Source organism: Amphiura filiformis, chromosome 3 (genome assembly GCF_039555335.1).
Source record: "Amphiura filiformis chromosome 3, Afil_fr2py, whole genome shotgun sequence".
Classification (NCBI taxonomy): Eukaryota; Metazoa; Echinodermata; class Ophiuroidea; order Amphilepidida; family Amphiuridae; genus Amphiura; species Amphiura filiformis.
In genome coordinates this window covers 10,794,085-10,817,437 of record NC_092630.1, presented here as the reverse complement: position 1 = coordinate 10,817,437, position 23,353 = coordinate 10,794,085, and the positions used below count along the sequence as shown (strand labels likewise).

Genomic DNA, 23,353 nt, shown 5'->3' with positions numbered 1-23,353 from the left:
CCCTGCAATAAAAAAGCTGTTGCATGTAAGAAAAAAGTTCTTACCCAGAAGAAAAAAGCTTTTGCACTTAAATGTATTTTTTGTATTCAGAATTTTAGATTTTTTTCAAATTTCCAAAATTATGTGAAAGGTTTGTCTTTTATTTTGTTAGCACTAAAAATAACAATTTCCATGAAAATTGAAATGAGGCAAATTTAAAGTAATTAAAACATTATAAACACATTCATGCAATGCATTTAAAAAAACATTAAATAATAGGTCAGATTTTCTGTCAGTTTCAGGTGAAATTAATTTCTACACTAACATCTTTTGGGGTAAGGGCAAGGGTTGTGAGTTATGTTAAAGGTTAGTTGGGCTTGGGTGGTTTGAATACATGCAGTAAGGTTGGAAAACATTTCAAAAAACTTGGAAAAATTTTTTAAAAAAAAAAAAAAAAATTGATTTTTTTTTTTTTTTTTTTTTTCCAATTTTTTTCTGTGACCTCAATTTTTTTTTCTGGGACGCAGCGCTGCGCGTTACTCGCATGGATTTCGAGGGCCTGCTGAATCAAGGAGGGTATTAATAAGATCATGTGCAATTGCAAGTTTGACCATAAATAGTTTAAAGCCTAGTCATAATTGGCATTTGAAATGAGCATTTTATGTTATCAACCAATCAGAAATGCTGTTAGATGACCAGTAGTGTCCAGGGGGTTAAAATGTTTGGAAGGCTGGAAATGGACTATTCTAGTTGTAATCTATACACCCTCTGTAGAAGACATGCCCTTAATCTCCCATACAGCGGGTGTAGATTTCCAATAGAATCACCTTAGGTAGCGCAATTTGAAATCCCACTCCCTGTGTGGATGATTAAGTTTGTGCCTTCAATAGGGGGTGTATGGATTTCAAATGGAATGGTCCATTTTGGCAGCAAGGCAACATTGTCTGCAAGATGTCTAGTTATCTAATAATCTACCATTCACAGGGGAAAGGGTGGCGGGGGCAAGGCCTGGTGGGTTCAGTCTTAACTGACGATGTGTACGTATTATGGTTCCAATTAGGGGTACTTTTCAAGAAATGTCCGCAGAATTTTCAAGGACAAAATTGTTCGCGATTGTCCAAATTAGGGGTGTTTTGCCCCATTTGCTGTTTGCAGGAGTGAAAATACTAGAAAAGCATGACTATGATGCATTTTCATCCCCTTTTTGCCACACCTGGATTTTTTCCCAACATACAAGATAAAACCTGGGCTGGGCAGCTAGATAAAATGAGAATAACAAAGCAAAACATTTTCAGTGTCAGCTTTATCATAGGATGAAATCACATGTGTAGACAAATCCATCCAAAACGTTGTGTCCCATCTTCTAGTTGCAGCAAAATAACCTGTGTCTGAAAGGTAAAGTCAGTCAGTCATTATTGAGTGAATTACTTTAAAACTTTTCATCCAAACACTGTGATCTTTTCTTTTCTTCTTTGTCTTTGTCATCCTGTTCTTCTAAATGTCATTTCTTCTCCTCTTCCATGTATGTATTGGTGGGGCATGAACCAAGTGGGACATGGACCAAGTGGGACATGGTCCAAGTAGGATTGGACCAAATGGGATTGGACAAAGCTGGACATGGACCAAGTAGGACATGGCCCAAGTGGGATTGGATTAAGTTGGATTGGCTCAAATGGCAATGGACCAAGTGGGACATAGCCCAAGTGGTATTGGATTTAGTGGGATTGGACTAAATGGGATTGAACCAAGTAGGACATGGTCCAAGTGGGATTGGATTAAGTGTGACATGGACCAAGTAGGACATGCTCCAAGTGAGATTGGATTCAGTTGGATTGGGCCAAATGGGATTGGACCAAGTGGGAAATGGACCAATTGGGACTGAAATAACTGGGAACTGGACCAAGTGGCATTGGACCAAGTGGGACATTGCCCAAGTGGAATTGGTTTGGACTAAATGGGATTGGACCAAGTGGGAACTTGACTAAGTGGGACTGAAATAACTGGGAACTAGACCAAGTGGCATTGGACGAAGTGGCATTGGACCAAATGGGATTGGACCAAATGGAACAAATAACATGGACTCTTTATCCTTTAAGGAGGAAAAGAAAAAGAGTACAAGACTCCCTCCGTAATTCTAAGACCTAAGGTATTTAATATATATCAGGTAAAGAATTGCTTGTGGAGGAACATTAGGCTATTCCAGTTGAAATCCATACCACTCATACAGAAGACATGACATTAAACACCCATACAGCGGGTGTAGATTTCAAATGGAGTCATTCATTCAGGTAACCCCATTTGAAATTCACACTCCCTGTGGAAAAGATTAAGGACATGTCTTCCATAGGGGTGTATGGATTTGAACTGGAAGAGCCTATTTTGATGATTAATCGCAAATACACCTATAGCTGATGGGGAGAGGCAATTGGCTATTCCATTTAAAACCCACACAACCCCTGTGAAAGATTTCACTGCCATCTCAACCTCAACTATCCAGCTGAAAAGTATGTGAAATTCCAGCAGAAAACTGTGGAATTTTATCAAATCCAGTTGATTTTTCTTCAAATTTGGCATAAAAATAGACAGTTTTGTTTGGAATTGGGTTATTCCATTTAAAATCCACACTCCCCCTGTGGAAGATTTTGGCAACATCTTCCACAGGGGGAGTATGAATTTCAAATAGAATTAACACATTAGGCAGCTCCATTTGAATTTCATACACCCTCTGAGAAAGATTCAACCTGAATCTTCCACAGAGAGAGGGTGAGTTTCAAATGGAGCTGCCTACTGGGTTCATTTGATTTGAAATTCATACTCCCCCTGTGGAAGATGTTGCCAAAATCTTCCACGGGGGAGTGTGGATTTTAAATGGTCAGATCAGGAATAATCGAACTGATGAAATTTAGTTAAAATTCCAAAAATCTTCCACAGTACGGGTGTGGTTTTTAAATGGAACAGCCAAATAAACTTACCTTTTCATATGTGCCATAATTATTATCATCAACCAGATGTACATCATAAGTGAAATTCAGGGCATAGGCTAGTTCCTGTAATAGATCCATGCAGAATCCTGTACAGCACTTCTGGTTCCCTGAACAAACAAAATCAGTTATTTTATTTAATCATATTTTATTTAATCATATTTATTATATGTGACCCATTCCGACAAAACTAAGAACAAGTCACATTTTTGACATTTCATGATTTGAATAAAAATGTAAGCATGGGACAATAAGCTTCAAAATGATAACACAATTATATACATAGCATCAAGATATGGGTAATTTTGTAAATGATACCTTGATATTTTTGCCAAAATGCTATTCTGAGAATGTGCTAATTACTTTCCTGCCTTACACAGTATTGAATAGGGATTATCATAGTTCAACTGTCAATTATTGATTAAATAAACCTCTTTTTAATAAGTACTTTCAAGGATTTGAAAGTCCACTCAGTCCCAAGGTTAAATACCATGAAATTAAGAATTCCAAAATTTGAATTTTTTTATGGGAATGTCATCTCAAAAACACATGTCTGGCGACTTGTTCCGGGTTTTGTTGGTCACATATTATTACGCTTATTTATCATACATCATTAGTACCATACCGTAAATTCTTGGGCCAAAATTGTTTTTATTAATTTTTAAAAACTAGATAAAAATATCCAGGCAAAGGTTTTTTTATTTTATTGAATTTTGACCAAATGAGAAATTTGCACCAAAAATGGTCATCAAAAAATGCTAAATTTCAAGAAAATCACAAAAAAGCTTGATTTCCACCCAAATTTCAAAATTTTTTGTTTAAATTGGTCGAAATTAAAAAAAAAAAAAAAAAAAACATTCCTAGATAGTTTAAAAAAAAAAATAATAAAAAAAATTGGCCCAAGAATGTTTTTGTTGCGTTACCGAAAAAATTTGGCCCCCCCAAAATTTTTTTTTTAATTAAAACTTGACCTCACAGATGAATTTATTTTAATAAGACTTAAAAGTCTTTGCTATTCTAAATATGTATACTTTCATATACTTTAGACCAACAATTTAGCAGTTATGAGGGCCGAAAGTTTCCATAATTCCAGGGTTAAGACTTAAGGATTCTGCAAAATGAACAGCTCTCACAATTTCCAATGATCACAAAATCGCATAAAATTCATAACCTCCGCGTATTACGCCATTTGTGCGTCCCAATCAAATTGCTCTTTGGATGATATACGCACACTGACGCAGAGGTTATTGATATCCATCAATGACCTCTGTGTATGCTTACGCGGTACATGACTTCCGTGTGTGCGCATCTGTTGCGCCGGAACACTTCACGCGCACGGAACTACCATATTTGCACATGGCATGATGGTGCAGTGCTGTAATTGGTAAGTCCGTTTTAGCCTGTTCGACTTTTTGAAGGACGAAATATAAGTTTTCATAAAAATTGTTTATTTCAACAAATTTCGGAGAATAAAATCTTGAGATTTGGTTGAGTGATGAGTTAAAAATGACGGTTATGAATTTGGTTAATAACTTTGCATCAGTTATATGTCGGGCATTGTGAAAAATCTAAACATTTTGCTTTGGACCTCGGAATATATTCCTCGGTTCCAATTGGCAAAGGCAAAATGTTTAGATTTTGCACAATGCCCTCCAAATAACTAATGTGCAGTTATTAACCTATAATCAGTGCATGAAAAATGACAGCATATACATGTATCCCTTCCAAAGATAGTACAAAAGTAAAAAAGTAAAAAAGTAGTGGCTGCGTAGGTTTGAATAATGATAAGTAAAAGAGTCCAAGAGCAGAAATATTTGGTGTCAAACCACATTTGTATAAATTTATTTGCGTAGCAAAATTAAACACGAATTTTCGGTCATAGACCTTTGTCAAGATACATACCATCGTGACTAATGCATGTGACGGCACGTTCATTCTCACAAGTACCATCTTCCAATGGTGGATCTACATAGGTAAATGGATGACTTCTGATGCCAACAACCTGTACAAAAGATGAAATACATTGAATAATCTGAGCTAAAAGCATTATGCATCCCATCATCCAATGGTGAAGCTACATTAAAGACTCATTCAATGATCCCAGCACAAGTGTAAACAAATCAAAATTATTCATCAATTGCTTAAAAGTGAAGGATAAGTCATTCAAATTGTCATTTGGCATTTTTGAAATGAAAAAGTTGGCAAAAATCGAAGAAAACAGCAGTATTGACAAAGTTGAAGCCCCACTGAAATACATGTAGCTAATTTATATACTGTCAGTATATAAATTACAGAATAATTCATGTAAATTCCTTATTTTGTCTTTTCACAGCTTTCTAGTTGAACCATTAGCAGGCTATGTTAGCACATCTATGACAATGACTAGGTACCAAATTTGAATTTTAATGATTTTTATCCAGATGAGCAAATCACTGAAGGGGCTGTCATTTTCTTTAAAGGGGTTAAAAATATGTTTATTTTATTTCCATCAAAAATGAACAACAACATATGTCAGTTACCAGAATGAAGGTTGGTCTTGGTTTGAAACATTTTATGACTTTCCCCCTTCCACACACACAGAGACCCATAATAAATTGTGTACATCCATATCAAAACGATGCACTTGTCGGCTGGTACATGCGTCTCATTTAACATATTAGCTAGGAATAAATACCCGACTCATCTCAAGTGGAGGTCACTTCAAATCATCCCCAAATGACATGGACAGTTAGGGGATGTTCTCTGTATTCCTAAACCATGTGACTTGGGGATGATTTGAAGTGACCTCCACTTGAAATGAGTCTGGTATTCATTCCTAGCTATTATGTGAAATGAGACACATGTAGCAGCCGACAAGTGCATCTTTTTGATATATGGATATACCAGTTTTTTTATTCTCAATAAAGCGCCGCCATTGGTTGCATATCATAGGGAAAAAATTGATGTATCATTTCAAAAAATTATTAACATCAATTGAGTATCATAATCGAATATTACCATGCTATTACATTGGAAACGTAAAAATATTTTTTGTTGTCATGTAATAGCATGGTATTATTCATAGATCGATAGAGAATTGATGTGCACATTTTCCCATGATACATCAAGTATTATTTTTCGATTATGATATCGCAAACTAAAAAATGGCACGTGTTTATTGCGTATTAATAATAGAATTGTTCTTATGAGCTTTAGTACTCAGGAGTACTTAAAAGTACTCCTGAGTTTGAAATCTGAGTTAATCTGATAGGAATGAAATCGAAACAGAATTTAAAGTTTGAGGCCACATGTACAAAGGTATCATTTTAATCTTTTGACTGCTAACATGTAGATTTATTGACATAAATCATATTATCTGAATGTTATCAGATATGGATAAGTGTGGTGTTTGACAAGTCCAGAATGGGATGTCGGGGAAGCACCCATCAAAATTACATACATTTCAAATCGCTTGGAGTAACCTTTATTTTTGCATTACTGGTCGATCACGATAGGATTTCAGTTCTTAATACTTAGAAACTTTTCAGATAAGCGTTTTGATCCTGTTTGAGCCCCCTCTTTAACTTTTGATTCATCAAGCTACTTTGGGTCGATATATCCTTTATGTAATTATTTTGTGTAAGCTGATCCTAACCTTAACCCTAAGCGTAATCAGAACACTAATGCTAACCCTAACTCAAACCTTAACCCTAAACTAACCCTAACTTTATGTAAAATTACATGAAGGAATAACCCTACTTGGGAGCAATCAGCTGGCCTAATTGGTTGTCGATAATGGATCAATTGATTGATCGGAATCGATTTATCAATAATCGATGAATCAATACATGATGATCTCAATAATCAATCAATGACAGTACCTGATCAAGCCTGTAAGCCTCCGTGCATGATCGCCTGTACCTTCAGCCGGAAACGAAGTTCAAACCCCAGCTCTATTGGGTACCTGGGACGTGCTAACATGCTTATGACTGAAATCCTATCCAGATCAACAAGTAATGGTACAGGTATATGCAGGTAAGGATGCACATATCAAAACTTTGATTTTGAGTAACCCTGTATATTCTTAAATCTCACATAGTCTGATTTCCATGGAAGTAGGTTAACTTTTATAGCTAAAAGACAAATTGTACATGATTAAATCACAAAATACCAACAAAACTGTGTCACCATAAATCTGATGACATCAATTATCTGTCTGCTTCAGAGTTTCAAAAGTAATGCATGATTTTGTATATGGCACATTTTAAAAAGTTATATTTTTCTTTATTCAGCTTGATAAAAAACTCTCACATGACATCAAATTCCTGCCATACCAAACTGGGGTGTGTAATCATGTACGTCATTCAAACAGTGGGTTCAGTGCTGGGCCCGGTTCTGTGATCATCTACGTCATAGGTGTTTTTTCAAACAATGATGGGTTCAGTGAAAATCTTCTGGGTTCTGCGATCATGTACGTCATTTAAAATGAGGGTTCAGTGAACAAATACTGGGTTCTGCGATCAGGTACGTCATAGGCTTTTTGTTTCAAACAATGGGTTCTGTGAACACTCAATAACAAAAGCTTCCTCTTGTGTTCTTTAACAATTACCTCCTACAGTGCCCCTATCCCAAGAAAAATAAATGCATTGATTGAAAACCCTGCAAATTGTGAAATACCAGATTTTGAAATATTTCAATTTGATTAGCAATCTATTGCTACAGCTAGTCATCAACATGATCAATGTTGGTGCCATTGCATTGGGCATAGCCAGCTTCAATTGCTCTAGGTGGGAAAGCTCTTGTAAATTTCCTCAAAGTAGATTCCCCTTTTCCTTCCATATTCTCTTTCCATTTTTTCTCATGTTCTTTTCCCCACATTTCCTGTCCTTTTCCTATCTCAAGCTCCTTCTTCCTTTTCTTTTATCCCTTTTCCTCTTCCTTTTCTTGTCCCTTTCACCATTTTGCCCAACTTTTTCCACATTTTGTTTTGCCCTAAGTGGGCAAGTCATCCACCTGGGAAAGCCCTGGACCCAGTGAATGCTACAACATACTCAGTCAAATTCGGGTAGGCATTTGCAAAGATATTGTTGTAAAGCTTATACTTATATCTGAGCTACAATCTGAGCTAAACAATCAAACATTTGATTTTTAGATAACTGCAGGGCGCTAACAACTTATTTCTTTATAACATGTCAAAATTTCAGCATCTTTTTTGCTTAGCTGGGTCACACGCGCAGTGGCGGCACCAGGGGGGCATGGGGAGAAAATGCCCCTCCCCTATCAGAACTCTTGCCTCCCCCCAGTAAAAACTAAAAATTAGGAAAGTTGCCACTTTTCGCGGCAATTTTGAGCAAAATTTGTTGATTTGGCCCCCCTGAAATTCACTTTGCCCCCCATGAGCCCCCCAAAAAGTTCTTGCACCGCCACTACATACATATTTTGACATAAATAAGGGTGAATTTAGACATTTATTACCACAAACCTAAGCCCACTTATAGTAGATAGCTATAAATTCTTCCCTTTCCACACTTGCATAACTTTTAATGTACCATATAATTTACTTGCTTTTGATAAATACCTTTTAAATGAAACATTTTATTTGTTTGCTATGCTAGCTTAATGTGGACAAACATTCAAATGGGAGAAAAAATTCAAGTAAAATCTGTGATTCAATTTGAGTTATAGATAATGGTGTTTATAAGATAATGTGCAATATGCTTTGGAACAGGCCTACTAACAGTTCAACAAATAAGCTCAATGGTTTAGCTTTGAACATTTGATAAAATATAAGAACAATCCGTGCCCTGAATATGACCTATTCCTTAAACGCTATCAGCTGTATAAGATTCTGTATGCATTACCTGATAGCATTGATAACCCTTGCTGATGAGGGCACATTCATTAATTGTAATGTTAATTAGAATGGTACAAACTGTGAAATGTGCAGGCTATAAAATGTCATGAAGAGATGCAGAAAAAAAACTTAATTTTCAAGACACTTGAACTAAAAATTTTACTTTTACGGAGACTGAGCATTAATGCTTTTGGCTCAGAATATAATGCCCTTCATCCCTATTCATTCAAATCTCAAAATTACTTTCCCCACCAACCAATTAGTTTTGCTTGATCATATAGCACCCTAGTAACAACTTTCATTCAAAAGGTTATGGCATCAGAACAAAATGTCCCAAAAGTTAACCTAATATTAGATTTTATCAAATACCTTAAATGTCAATGTCCTTTTGAATAAAAGTGTATCAACGACTAGGTACAAAAAACCCACACATTGATCTTACAAAAGAACCCCTATAACTTACTTCCGGAGCCCTGGGAATTTACCGAACTGAAAGTAGATGCAAATGCAATGACATCATTTCCCAAATATGGTATAACTATGTCCATAATAGTAAATAAAAAATAGGCAATATTTTCACATTATTATCTCTGATCAAGAGAATGAGCAATTTTACAGGTAAAAAAAGCTAGCAAAAGTAGGCAGTCTCTACTATGAAACACATACCATCAAGTGTAAATGTATAGCCGCAAAAAAAAAAAAGCAAACAAAATATGCAGTGAAATTAAACATGTGCAAAATTATAGTTTTATGGAATTTACCTAACTTTATCTTTATCAATATAAAGCTGTTTGAGCTTCCCCCATCGACTACAAACCACAGAATTGACTTTCAGTTAAAATTTTGATTACAACGTGGTGGTATGTTCAAATTTGAATACCTGGATATCAAATTGCATGTGAATTATATTTATACTTGCGCATTATAGATTTGATTTTTCAAATGCTTTTATGATGAAGAAATGTTCAGTTTGATGTATATTTATATGTACCAACACCTGGAACTGTAAGTATTACTAGTTTTTATAATATTTTCTTAAAGGAGTATTTCGTGATCCTATCACATTTTTCAGTAGCTATCCACAAAAAAAGCTATCACATTTTTCAGTAGCTATCCGAAAAAAGCTTATTCCCAAAATTTCAATTGATTTGGATTTTGCATTTGCAAGTTATGCATGATTATGTGTATTACACTGCTCCTTAGACAATGTGTTTTGTATTTTCGTTCTGTTGTACCAGAACGTAATTCAAATTTCACAATATTTTTGCTAAACGAATTAATCTGCAAGACATTTTTGTACATAAACATTATGTAGCCAGAGGTTTCCAGTTGTATAAAAATCTCAATTTGTTTGAGAAATGTGGAGGGATGATGCTGTGGATCATGGAAATATCCACGAAAAAAGCTTATTCCCAAAATTCAATTTTGTGTTTTGAGTTATGCATAATTATGTGTATTACACTGCTTTAGGCCAATGGAACTCGATTATTAGTTTCCGATTGGATGTTTGAAAGAAAGGACGAGGTCACTATTTCATTATTCATTATTCGGTCTCTTTTCATTATTCATTATGTCAACAAAATCAATGATTTTATGAACAGCTTTCTCCAAATTTAGGTACCCCACCAGTACCAAAGTATATTGTTGATGAAAGACCATCTCAAAACAGGTATTAATGCTTAGATCATCTTTACAGACATTTTGCAACAGATTGAGAAAAGATTTGAATTTGTTTTTATTAAAATGAAAAGAAATTGGCAATTTTTGTAATGACTAGAAACATGATGAGGTAATCCTTAAATTTCCATTATTTACTACATCCTCTACCCCTACAACTAAGAAAAACTGCTCATTATGATCAGCAGGGGATGTCAGCCATTTTGAAAGTATCAATTTTGATTATTTCCATCTCAATTTTCAGATAATTGACTTTTTAATGAAAATAATGAAAGTTTTGGTCAAATTGAAAAGATGACGCGGGCGGTCAATAGGAAACTAACAATCGAGTTCCATTAGCCTTATGGTGTACCAGAAGTTCAGAACATAATTCAAAATTTCACGATATTTTTGCAAAACGATTTAATCTGCAAGAATATTTTTGTACATAAACCTTATGTTGCCAGAGGGTTTCCAGTGGTATAAAAATCTCAAATTTTTTGAGAAAATTGGGGGGATGATGCTGTGGATCACGAAATGCCCTTTTAATGTAAAGATTAACTTATACAGGGTGAGTAAAAAAAACTGCAATAGAGCAAAGAATCAATATTTATGTAGGAACCAAGTCGAACTTTCCCAATATTGAAAGATTCTATAAATGCCACACTCAATGGCCACCTTCTGTCAAAATATGAAGTGCATCGCGACTACCGTTTAATTTTTATGAGTCTTTTTTCTGCGATGCCCAATTTCGTTATTTGTCCACGAGGTAGCATGTATTTTGAATGAGAGCACACAGTGCACGGTAAAGGCACCAGATCTGACACTGACTTTAACTTAAATAAGGTTGATTTTTGCGTTATTTTAATTTCTTTTTTTCTGTTCAAACAAACTTTCTAACATCATTTTAAGTTCTTCATACCTCACTCGACTCCAACTCCAGTTTTTTAAATCCCAATATATGTCCAACTTAACGGATATTTTGTAATTCACTCCACTTCAATTTTGCAGCATTTCATTTTGACATTTGAAAAACCCGCCTACAAATTAAAGGTAAAATGAAAATAACAACAAATAATGTTTCTTCTCCTTAAACAAGACCAAGGGCAATAACACTTTGGGTGCTCCATTTTATTTCAATGCCAATGAGGTTAAGAAAATGGCAGTTGTTCCCAATCTACTTAACACAGATTGGGCTGATATTCAAATTTTAGATGTCTCTTGGACAAACATTAAAATTGGGTAGCGCTATAAAATGTGTCATAAAAACAAAACAGTAAATGCTAATTCCTTAATTTTTTCATACAAGGTCACTGATGGATATACCATATATAAAATGTTTTAAAACCTAAAAGGTTCAACTCGGTTCTTAAATGAAAATGGATTCTTTCCTCTATTGCACTTTTTTTGACTCACCCTGTATGTTACAGGTAACATTGACTGAAAACAACTTTATTTTCAATAAATTATATATTCAAATCTTACTTGTACATGGTTTTGCATGACGCATATCAATGATATAATCATTTGCATCATACAAGAAAATAATTCATAAAAGTGTGCCCTAGTTTCCTATTCCATGTATAAGTTTCAAGTTTGGTTCCATGTTAGGACATTGACACATGTTTGTGTGTAGGGGTTGGTGGTGGGTGCAGGCCTGTTGGAACAAATTTTAAAGTGGTGCGGCCGAAATTGGGGATCTGGAGGGGATCACTTCGCCCCCTTAAAGCCCGAGCAGTTTTTGCAGCGGTTCCGACGGGCCTGGGTGGGTGGGTGTGTGAGTCGTGCATAAAAAAATATCCAGAGTTTGAAAAACATTTGGATTTTTATTTTAAGTTTCACCAATCTCCAATGGGCTATTCCAGTTGAAATCCATACACCCCTATGAAAGACATGACCTTAATCTTCCACACAAGGGGTATATATTTCAAATGGAGTCACCCATTCAGGTAGCCCCATTTGAAATTCACACACCCTGTGTGAGAGATTATCCACGTCTTCCAGATATGGTGTGTGGAGTTGAACTGGAATAGCCCCAAATTATATATCTTGATCCTAAAACTCGATTTTCTTTTGTTGCATGTCTTCAGAACTGCATAAACCACATTCAACTATGTCAGATAGTTTCACCCAACACAGACTTAACAACTATATGTTTATGACGAATGAACTTCTAACTTGTCCGCTATGTAAAATCAAATATGATCTAGAAACGAGACCTCCAATCATCCTCCACAAAATGGCTATTGCACAACCTGTAAGCAGTGTCTCCAACATCTGACCAACGGTCAAGCATGTCCACTTTGTCCCAAATCGTACAACACCAGATGGAGAGTTGATCTTCCTCAGGACACTTCAGCGAGTTTTGAAGCTATAGAGAGTCCGCCATCTTCCGTCTGTTTTGATTGCACAAATGATTTTGAAACCACAAATAAGGCTAGGTGTGTATCTAAAAGAATCTGCTGCACAACTTGCTTATTGCCGAGTGGGATTACATCTGATAACGTTATAATCAATCATTACTCTCCGCAGGACGTCTGTCCTAGATGTTGCCATGCCTACAGTGCTGTAAACCCCCCTCGATATGAGCAAAGATGCATAATCTGTACCCAGTGTGTGCGATTCCACATCTGCACCCAGAAATTCCAGACGCTGCCGACCCTAACAAACTCGACCTGCCCGTTATGTGTGAAAGCATACTCTTTTCATAATCCGCCCAAGATTGTGCACAGCTCGCACGTTATATGTCGTATATGTCTTATAAAGTACTGCTTCACTAAACAATCAAAAAGAATAAAACGGTCGTTTTGGTGTCCGATTTGCTCCAAACCTCCGGAAAAAATAGAGATGCCTATGAAATTCATGGAGACCAATCTCTTTATTCAGCATCTACATACCATGTTGCTTGCGCATCACATTGACTTCAGAAAATATGGTATTTCTTCCTGTATGGTGCATTCAACCGCACTCCCACAACCCGGTGATGAGCCGCATCCCCGTATATTTGAAAGTTACCTTCACTGCTTAGTATCCGGGTTTCATAAAATCAATTCTTTCTTGGAGAATACGGAAAAGCAGATGTACCAAGTGGTAGCAAGCGGAGTAACTCATGATATGAACAGATTAGTTCAGCTTAAGATTCAATCTTTAGTGAATCTGGAGCAAATTGCTGCTGAATTCGTATTCACCTTGTACAATCTGATTCATCGAGATGGTGCAAGAAGTTTAGGCTTACAGCGTCTGCATTACGCAATGGGAATCCCGACATTCCCCAAATCTCTGTTTTTCATATCCTATACCACTGGTATCAATGGTTACATAAAGACAGGTGCCATTGAGTTGAAGTCAGTGGAAAAAGCCTACACTGGTCACAGGTGTACCGTCCATGTTCGACTGCAAAACATTCCAAAAGTACAAAATCTTGCAATTTGCAACTTGGCCGAAGGTACTCCTTTGCAAATCAGCTGCACATGTGTTCCACAGTTGGATTTCTTGACGAGCAATATTGAGCATTTTCAGATCAGTTTTACTCCCACAAAGCCAGGAACACACGAGCTGTCAATAAGCAACAGTTCACTTGTGTCAAAGGTCACCTTGGAGATACACGATCTGACTCAAAGTGGCTCAGAAGCTTGCCGAAATACTCGATGCGCAAACTGCAAGTACATGAGGCCTTGTAAAACATTCAAAAGTCACATGACCAACGAGACTCACCAAATCGAGCAACGAATGACGTGTACGACTACAAACGTCATCTACCTGATGCAATGCGAAGAATGCGGGGTTCAATACGTCGGCGAGACGGGTGACACTGTGAGACAGCGCATGTTGCAGCACAGATCGGTAAACCCGCCCAGCCTAGCGGAAGAGCACTTCAGGCTAGTACATGGATTGGAAAATCTTCATGTTATTGGAATTGAGAAAGTGAATGACGCAACTGATCGACTTATCCAAGAGCAGGAGCGGATAAGAAGAGAGTCTTACTGGATTAAAACGCTGCACACCTACTATCCATTGGGATTGAATGCCTTACATACTTCACATCCTAGAACACCTAGAAAAAAACAACCTGACAAGGTGAATGCCAGTCCAAGCCAAAGAAAGCAGTTACATCAGATCACTGAGTTGCAGCAGCAGGAACCAGACTTTGTGTTATTAAGCGATGATAGTGACGCTGATTTTGATCCTTTGGTTCAAATTCCGCAATTGTGTGATGAAAAGTAACCAGTGGTGGTGTCAGGATTTTTTTCAGGGGGCATGGGGGGACAAAGTGAATTTCAGGGGGGGATCAATAAAATTACTGCAAAAAGTTGAAATTTTTGTAACTGGGGGCAACAGTTCTGCCCCCTCCCCCGGTGCCACCACTAAAAATAACACATCAGGCCATGGAAAAAGTTCAAAACAGTGCAACATTGCAAAAGGCTAATAACAAGTCTCAGGTCTCAGCCTAGCGCCTTTGTGATGTAATGGGCAACATTCCATTTGAAATCCATACACCCCCTAAGGAAGACATATGATTTTAATCTCCCACAGAGGACATGTAGAATTCAACTGGAGTCACCCATTTAGGTAACTTAACATTTAAGTAATTTTACTCATATCTTCCACAGCTGGAGTAAGTATTTCAAATTGAAGTTACCCAATTGTCTATTCTATTCCAAACTCATACTCCTCTGTGGAAAACATTAGATAAATCTTCCACAGGGTAGTGTGGATTTTAAATGGAATAGCCCAATACACAAGGCAGCCTTTGAATACATCCCATTTTGCATCTGAACTTTTCATTTGATTTGATGGTGCTTGACCAGAGTGACAGCCTCATACCCCACTTTACCAGTGGTGTAGCCAGGGGGGAGGGGCAAAAAGGGGAGGTGGGTAGCTGCCCCCTGTGAGAAGTCTTTCCACCTCTATTTTTAGGCTTTTTTGTACTTCTTAGCCCATTTTTGACCATTTTCGTCAAAGTTTTCCCCCTTGAAAGTTGCCTTGCCTCCCCCTTATCCAACCTCTGAAAAAGTCCTGGCTACGCTACTGCACTTTACCCATCAAAATGCTCATTTTGTACCCCAGAGAATGACCTTTCAGTATCACACATTTTCTGACTTTTAACTAAGAAATGGAAAGATCTGCAAAATTGTACATAAATTCATTTTGAACTCTGTAACACAATTGTAAATATATAACGGTTATTAAAAATTAAGAAAAAAGCTGCAGGGATCCACATCACGACATTAAAGCAGACAGATGTAGTCAAATAAACTTTTAAAACTGAAATGTTTTTTGGTTTATGTATTGGCATCTTACCGTGGACAATGTTCCTAACACCCTTAAATCATGACCTGTAGTGTATGCCCCATACCACATGCACCCCTCCTGTGCATTACAAATACTTCAGAGGACCTGAACAAAATGATGAAATGTGTGTGTTTGTACTAAGTGGGTTGGTGTGTTGTCATGTCAAGTGCTCAAGAAGTTGTTAATACCAAACGAATTGGTTTTGGTAAGGCCAAGAAAAAAAGAATGTATGTCTCAGACACCCGCGTACATTGCTATGTGAAATCAAATTTAGCGCTTAGAGGCTGAGCAATAATTATTTCCCCCCTCTCGGCCTACCAAAATTGCTTGCCCCCCCCCTCTCGGCCTGCCAAAAATCTTTGCCCCCCCTTACACATGCCAAATTTTGGGGATCCCAATTTTCAAACCTTAAATGGTCTAGATATATGTTGCGAGCGCAGCAAGCAGGAAAATGTGCATATTAAAGGGTTTCCGTACTGTTTTCCTAATCCTTTTTAGAGCGTTTTATTTAAAATCGCTTGCCCCCCCCTCTCAGCTGGCCAAAATTGCTTGCCCCCCCTTTCGGCTTGCCAAAAATTTCTTGCCCCCCCTCCAATTTTACCCTCCCCAGGGCTCATAATTATTGCACAGCCCCTTAGCACTACGCGTTGGCCGTAATTTTTTTTTGCCCCTATGTTCATTTTTTCAGTATCGTATGGCGATCTTTTTTTTGCAGCTTGGTTGTTGTTTTTTGTACAAATTTTGCCATTATTGTAAAAAAGACAAACAAAACTATTCATTATGTATATATATATTACTATGTTTCTGTATTTGAATATCAAAAAGTACATAAATATTGTGTCTTGACTGTAAAAAAAAAATATCGCATAGCTCATATTCTTAAAAAATAAAAAACGCATAGCACTTAGCTTTTTTACCAAATGTGTCTGAGACATACTTTCTTTTTTATTTGGCCTAATACCGAACAAATTTGATTCCTGTTAACGCTGTGAGAATGTTAAGCTATAGAGGGGTAGTAGGGTATAAGACCTCATTTATCCCCGTTTAACAAGGTTTCCATAACGAGGACCCATGTTTCCCAGGCCGTGTTTAGGTCCTCGGTAAAAAAAAGTCCTCGGTGTGTCAGTGCGTTGTTATGTCGGAGTCCTTGGAAGTATTTGTAATGCACACCCCCACCCACACACACCATATGAACATATAACACACATTCTTGCAATTGTACCTACCCGTAAGTGAGTTTTTATTTCAAACCCTTCTGGTGCATGGTTCTTGATGCCCCCTGGCCAGACCACATTTTGGATATCGAGTTCAACCGATGACCAAGTACCAACTTTCACCAGCCGGTTATCGTGAAGATTCAAGATTGCATAATTGGCTGCTATCATGTCCCCGTTGTTATCAAATTCTATCTGCCCAAAGAACCCATTTGGAATTTTTGCCTCTATCAGGTTCCTATGATTAAAAAATAGAAAATACAATAAGTTATGCAATGCATAATCTTCCCCAGGCCCCCTCCTCAGCAGGCCCCAGCAGTCAAGTTAGCTCAATCGATAAGGCGTTCGACTATGGTGCGAGAGGTTGCGGGTTCGAACCCTGGCGGTGCCTAGTACGCTCTCGAGGAAAGCTTGAAATTCCCCTGGACAAGGAACTTACTGCTAATTGTCTTGTTGTAACCTGTACAAAACTCGGGAAGCTGATCCTGGTTGTGAAGGTTATTTGTAGAATGTCTAGGGTGTGCGCTCTTGTATCAGCAAAGTCCCTGATTTGTTGTTAAATGGTTTATGGAATGATGTGGGGCCGTAGAGGTCAGCGACAACCTGTAAAGTGTGCTGAGGCTTGTGGATCAACGTCTAGGCGTTGTGTCTGTGCGTAGCGCACTATAAATCACTGCACTTTTTTTCTGGTTATGCCACTTGGCTCCAACAGAAATTGACATGGAATATTTGTGTTTTACTGCATCATGACATGTGAGTGTAAATAGTCTGACAAGTAGGAACTTTTTTTTTTCTTATTTACCAGACTATGTTCAGCTCAGACTATGATCACTATCTCATATGGTGCAAGAAAGACTAATCATGAAAGTGGACTTCCGCGGTCAATCTTTCTTGATGACCAGAGTCTGCATGAGTATATACTTGGTAACTAAGAAAAAAACAGGTCATATTCATTGGAATAAGTGTAAAATCTGTGCATCCTTTGTAGTGGTGTAGCGTGAATCATCCTACAGGAGGGAGGGGGCACAATCATCCTACAGGGGGGGACCAAGCCTGATTGGGGGCAGGGTTCACGCACCTTGAAGCCTTTAAAATTCAAAGACTTTCAAGGTCCAAATCCCCCGTGCCTCTATGACACTACGTCACTGATCCTTTGTAACTAAAAAGAATTTGTGACTTATTAACAGTACATAAGTCAGCATATTGTGGTTTTACGCATCTTAATAACAGTGCCACGCATGGTTCATAACACACCCATGTTCATCTAGCCAGACTTTCTTAGTTTCTTACTTATAAAATAATGAACCGCTTTCCCATGGATCTTCAGCTCTGCAGTCAGTCACAGGTCCACTGATAGTCTGTCCATCGACAGTTTGCAAAAAACTATGTACCCCCTTGGCGACCACTTTGAGGGCATCCGAGATATGTGCCGATGTATTCTTGCTGCCGTTGAGTCTGATTCCCAGGATGCCTTCTGGTGCTGCCTCCAGGGCTTTCCCAGTTAGGCTCTGCTCGGTAACGATCCACGCATATCCAGCACGGGTCATGTTGAGACGATACGAATCGTTAAAAATTTGGGCAGCATCCTGTTCACTGTAAATACACATAAGAAATATATTTAACAACAGGGAGGCAAGTGGGTACTTAGGCTATTCCATTTGAAATCCACACTACCCCTGAGGAAGATTTTGGAAACATGTTCCTTGAGGGTGTATGAATTTTAAATGGAATTAGCACATTAGGCAGCTCCATTTGGATTTTATACACCCTCTGAGAAAGATTCAACCTGAATCTTCTACAGAGGGAACATGAGTTTCAAATGGAGCAGCCTAAAGTGTTAATTCTATATGAAATTCATACTCCCTCTGTGGAATGCATTCCCAAAATCTTCCACAGGGGATGTGTGGATTTTAAATGGAATAGCCCATTGCTAAATTTCCTGAAAATCAAACTAACAGCATTGGACATTTATGGGAGGTTGTTTACAGAGAATAAGCTGGGGGTATCACCCCTTCCCTAAAATATGTTATTGCTCGCTTTATGATGAGATATCATCATCCAATTGCAGAAATGTAAATTAAAAAAAAAAAAAAAATCAATTTTCAAGTAAGATTTATATTGATAAAAATATGTTTAACCTGCTAATTCCAGTTGCACACGCAGATAGACATAACAGCTGATTTGCTGTGGTAAGTAATGTGCTCCTGGATGTATGTGACATGTCATTGAGCAAATGAACTGAACTTTTCAATTGCAATGAAAATTACCTTTTACATGCACATACACACCCCATGGAAATCTATTTATGTTCAATGTTTTAGCCTGATTGTTTGCCCCAATGAGGGCAGTATATCTATCTGAAATGCTAGTTTAAATATTCAATTGATCTGTTAATGGATGGGAGGGGGTCCATGGTGTTGGGTGGAATCAGGTGAAATTCTGATCGTTTCCCACAAATTCCTACACACAGATGGAAACTCATTGGGTTTGAGTGCCCCTAACCCCCTGCCCCCACCCCCTGGTTGGCAGGCAACTACTACTGCTGCTTTTACATTAGGAGCTGTGCAAAAATCATGTGTAGCCCCGAGATGGTCAGTTCTCACAATGGTCTGCCAAAAATCACTTGCTCCACCCTTTGGCTGTGCCAAAAAATCTCCCCTCTTTTGACATGCCAAAAAACCTTTCCTCCCAATCTTTACACATGCAACATTTTGGGGAACCCAAATTTAAAAAAGTTATCTTATTATATAAATGCCCAGCGAGCAGAACATTTTGCAGATTTGAACATGTTCCTAACGGGCATAATATAGAAATGGTGCACAAAACATCTGAGCCAAAATTGCTTGCCCCTCTCCCTTTCAACCTGCCAAATATTGCTTGTCCCCCCTTTCTACCTTTCAAAAAATGCTTCCCCCTACCTTTTGGCAAGCCAAAAATATAATTGACCACCCCAGGAGTACACATGATTATGGCACCACCCCTTAGATATACATTGTTTGTACATCATGAATTTAACTTATCCCATTACATGCATTGTTTTAACTATACTTGATTTGATCACTCTTTGATGGTCACCTATTTGGTCAGTTTTAGCCTAGGCAAGCTGAGACATGATTTGGCTATCAAACATCACATTCTCTAGTAGAATCTGCACTTGGTTTTTTGCACCTTTAATACCATTTATGTATTTGTTTACATTTTTCAACAAATCTTATTTTGTTGTTTCCCCAAATATCCTGTGGTATACCTTGTATTAATTATAAATAGGCATAAAAAGATCAATTTGATCATAACAACCTGTATGTTTTAGCAAAGCTGTATAAATAAATCTGTTCATATGTTTCTGAGTGCAAACATGTTAAGCATATGTTTAGTATGAGATGGCCTTTATTCTATTCCTATTTTAATACTTTGGGTGTATCCCCTCTTATCAGTTCCTTGATGTGTTTTATCCTCATCCACAAGAATCACAATGACCTATTTCTCTGAATTGGTTAAGGGCTCAGATAGCGATGTTTGCACAGTGGTTTTGTGGGACCTGAGAGCACATCAGACACATCAAATTGCATTCTGCATATAAGGAATATCCTTCTAATATCAAATAAAATAAAATTTTTGGGGAAAAATGTGTATCTTCAATACAAAGGGTCAAAATATTCTAATGATGGTTGAGTTTTCCCTTCCAACTACATACACTTTATAGTACGTCATTAATTTAGATTTATAAAGCTTACTTTGAGAACTGTTAAATGTCAAAAATATCAATTTTTAATAATTTGCCATACAATTTGTATTAAATCACAAATTTAATATTTGATATCAAATTTGATATCAGAAGGACATTCCTCATATCCAGAATGCAAATTTGGTGTGTCTGATGTGCTCTCAGGTCCCACAAAAATACTGTGCAAACATCGCTATCCAAGCCCTTAAGTGGGAAAATAACCACAATAACTATTCTCAATCGAAAGAACCTAACATGCCACTAAAAGGTAAATGATAAAGAAAATTAACTAAGGTCAGTGAATTGATTAAGATGTTACGGAGATAATTCACTTAAAAGCTATTTAAAAGAAAATCACTTCAATGCATCTCAAAAGATGATTTGACAGGTTTTCATAACTGATGAGTGATGACTGATGATCCATAATTGCATCTTTGGTTTCATAGAATAAATAAACACTCAGCACCTAACCCTCTGAGCACTACCTGCCAATCTAACATTGCCTCTGATTGGTCAATTACATGATATCTTCACTTTAATCACCAATCAGAATAGAACTTTGCAAATAATTCACCCCAATTTTTTTGCACAGTGAAATTATTCTAACAATGTTGCTGATTGGGCCAATTGATAATGAAAACTTCTTTTTGGCCAATCGGCAGGTAGTTCTCATAGGGTTAACCAATTATTGCTAATATTCAAGAACAGAAACTAACCATGGCTCAGTGTTGGAGGTGTGAGAACAGAGTTCAGAGGTGACTACACAACTAGCTACAACTAGTACACACCACTTGTATTCACTGTGAACTGAGGCCATGAGTAGGCCTTAACCTTAAAACTGATGTCCGCTGTGACACACAGATTTCTCATATGTGACGCGATCAAGCAAAATTAGTCTGAACTCGGAAATATTGCGCTTGATCGCATCACATGTGTCCTCATTTACCAGTATTTTAAATGCACACAAAATACACCCTGAACTTAGGCCACTGACTTCAGAGGCACCATGGCGTCCGCAGGTTTTCAAAAGTGAGGGGCGCAAGTCTCAATTCCCCCGACTGTTCACAGGTCTCCACTATTCCCAACCCCCCCCCCCCTTTGCACACACCACTGGCACCATATAATGACTTCATGTGATTGATTGTGGCTATTCTCTATTCACCCTCCCTTTCCCTCCCCTATGCTGCATACCTTGCATGAAGTAACATGATTGTAGACTGGCACTGTATAGCCTCCAGTAGGTACCTCGTCATGTTGGTTTCCCCATGCTTAAAGAAGATGGCTTTCTCTATCTAAAAACAGAAATTAAAAAACGACAATAATTTTACGCATCAATGATGACTTAAATGAATTTTTTTCTTCACGGTACGTTTCCCATACCATCGTTGTCTTTAAATTCAATCAAATGATCAAAGTATACAAACAAATTGTTAGCTTCGCCATTTCTGTAAATTTAATTTGACAAAAGTCGTCAAAATTTTAGTCGCACCTCACTGGCACTCAAAATCCAAGTTAGATCAAGAGGGATGAATTACATACATACATGATCAGCAACACCACTTTGATATTATAAACATACTGAAAGCGCTGTTGAAATATTTGATCATCGTGGATAGTATGCGCTACATAACATTCATTTGTGCCGTCATAGTCGATAACCTTTTAAATGCATATTGTGATGGCTAATAATTATTTAGATATATGTCTCTTCTTTATTAAAGTAAAGCAGAATTACTTCTTTTTGATATTGATTAAGCACAAAAATATACTGAGAAATATTTATGAGCCTGATATGAAAATATTTTATTAAATGCATATTTTATCCAAAATTATTTTAAAAAATATCCTGAAATCTGCTGGCCTGTATCGTGCTTGTATTGTAAACATAATTGTAACACAAATCAGTAGTACATCTCATCATGCAGTAAATATGTAGTTAAGCATTTCCAATTTGAAAGAGATACATTTCATGGCATAATAATTTGTATTTGATGCGTTTAAGTACCCCCTGCTAGCTGCTAGGATGTTAACTGACTGACTGACTGACTGGTAGGACGACGAGGTAGCTCTCCTCCTCTCACTCATAATTGCATCAGACAAGATGCTTACGGCACTGAATATGGGTTTCAAGCGGAACATTAGCAATTCTTAAATGGTTCCCATCTTTACAAATTTGTCTTTACTTTGTATGTTAAGTGGGAAGATCTTCATGTATTAAAGTTGATTATTAAAGGCTTAATGTATGCAGAGTATCTTTAATTATAGTTTTGCATTCTTTCCCATGCTTAGGCCCCCAAAAAAAGTTGTTTGTTTGTTCTCCACCGCCCGCTCCTCAGATTAAGCCCTGACCAATATTTTTTTTTCTATTTTTTTTTTTTATAAAAATAGGTAAAATTCAATTTTTTTTTTCAGATTTGGAGTATCTCTGGACCTAGCTAGAGCTAGATACTTTTTTTAAGATCTTTCATGGTTGAAAATTAAAAAAGCCCCACAAAAACATTTTGTGTCTTCAATATGCAAAGTTATAACTTGTGTTCATGTCATAGTCTATTATTTTTAGTGACTTCAAAATACATTGGATTTGAAATCATTAAAAGACTATGACATGAATTATAACTTTAACTGCATATTAAAGAAACAAAATGTTAGTTTTTTAAGTCACCATGAATGATTG

At 37.2% G+C, this 23,353-nt stretch overlaps 1 protein-coding gene across 1 annotated transcript in view; it reads right to left on the bottom strand.

Moving 5' to 3' along the window:
• LOC140148016 (glutamate receptor ionotropic, NMDA 1-like) overlaps positions 1 to 23,353 on the bottom strand; it is an 89,984-nt gene that overhangs the window by 25,451 nt on the left and 41,180 nt on the right. Inside the window, exons 4-8 of the mRNA XM_072169843.1 lie at positions 21,871 to 21,971; positions 18,246 to 18,548; positions 16,968 to 17,193; positions 4,863 to 4,962; positions 2,952 to 3,070 (exon numbers count right to left, since the gene is read on the bottom strand). Coding sequence (XP_072025944.1) covers positions 2,952 to 3,070; positions 4,863 to 4,962; positions 16,968 to 17,193; positions 18,246 to 18,548; positions 21,871 to 21,971 — 849 coding nt within the window. The remainder of the gene's footprint in view (positions 1 to 2,951; positions 3,071 to 4,862; positions 4,963 to 16,967; positions 17,194 to 18,245; positions 18,549 to 21,870; positions 21,972 to 23,353) is intronic.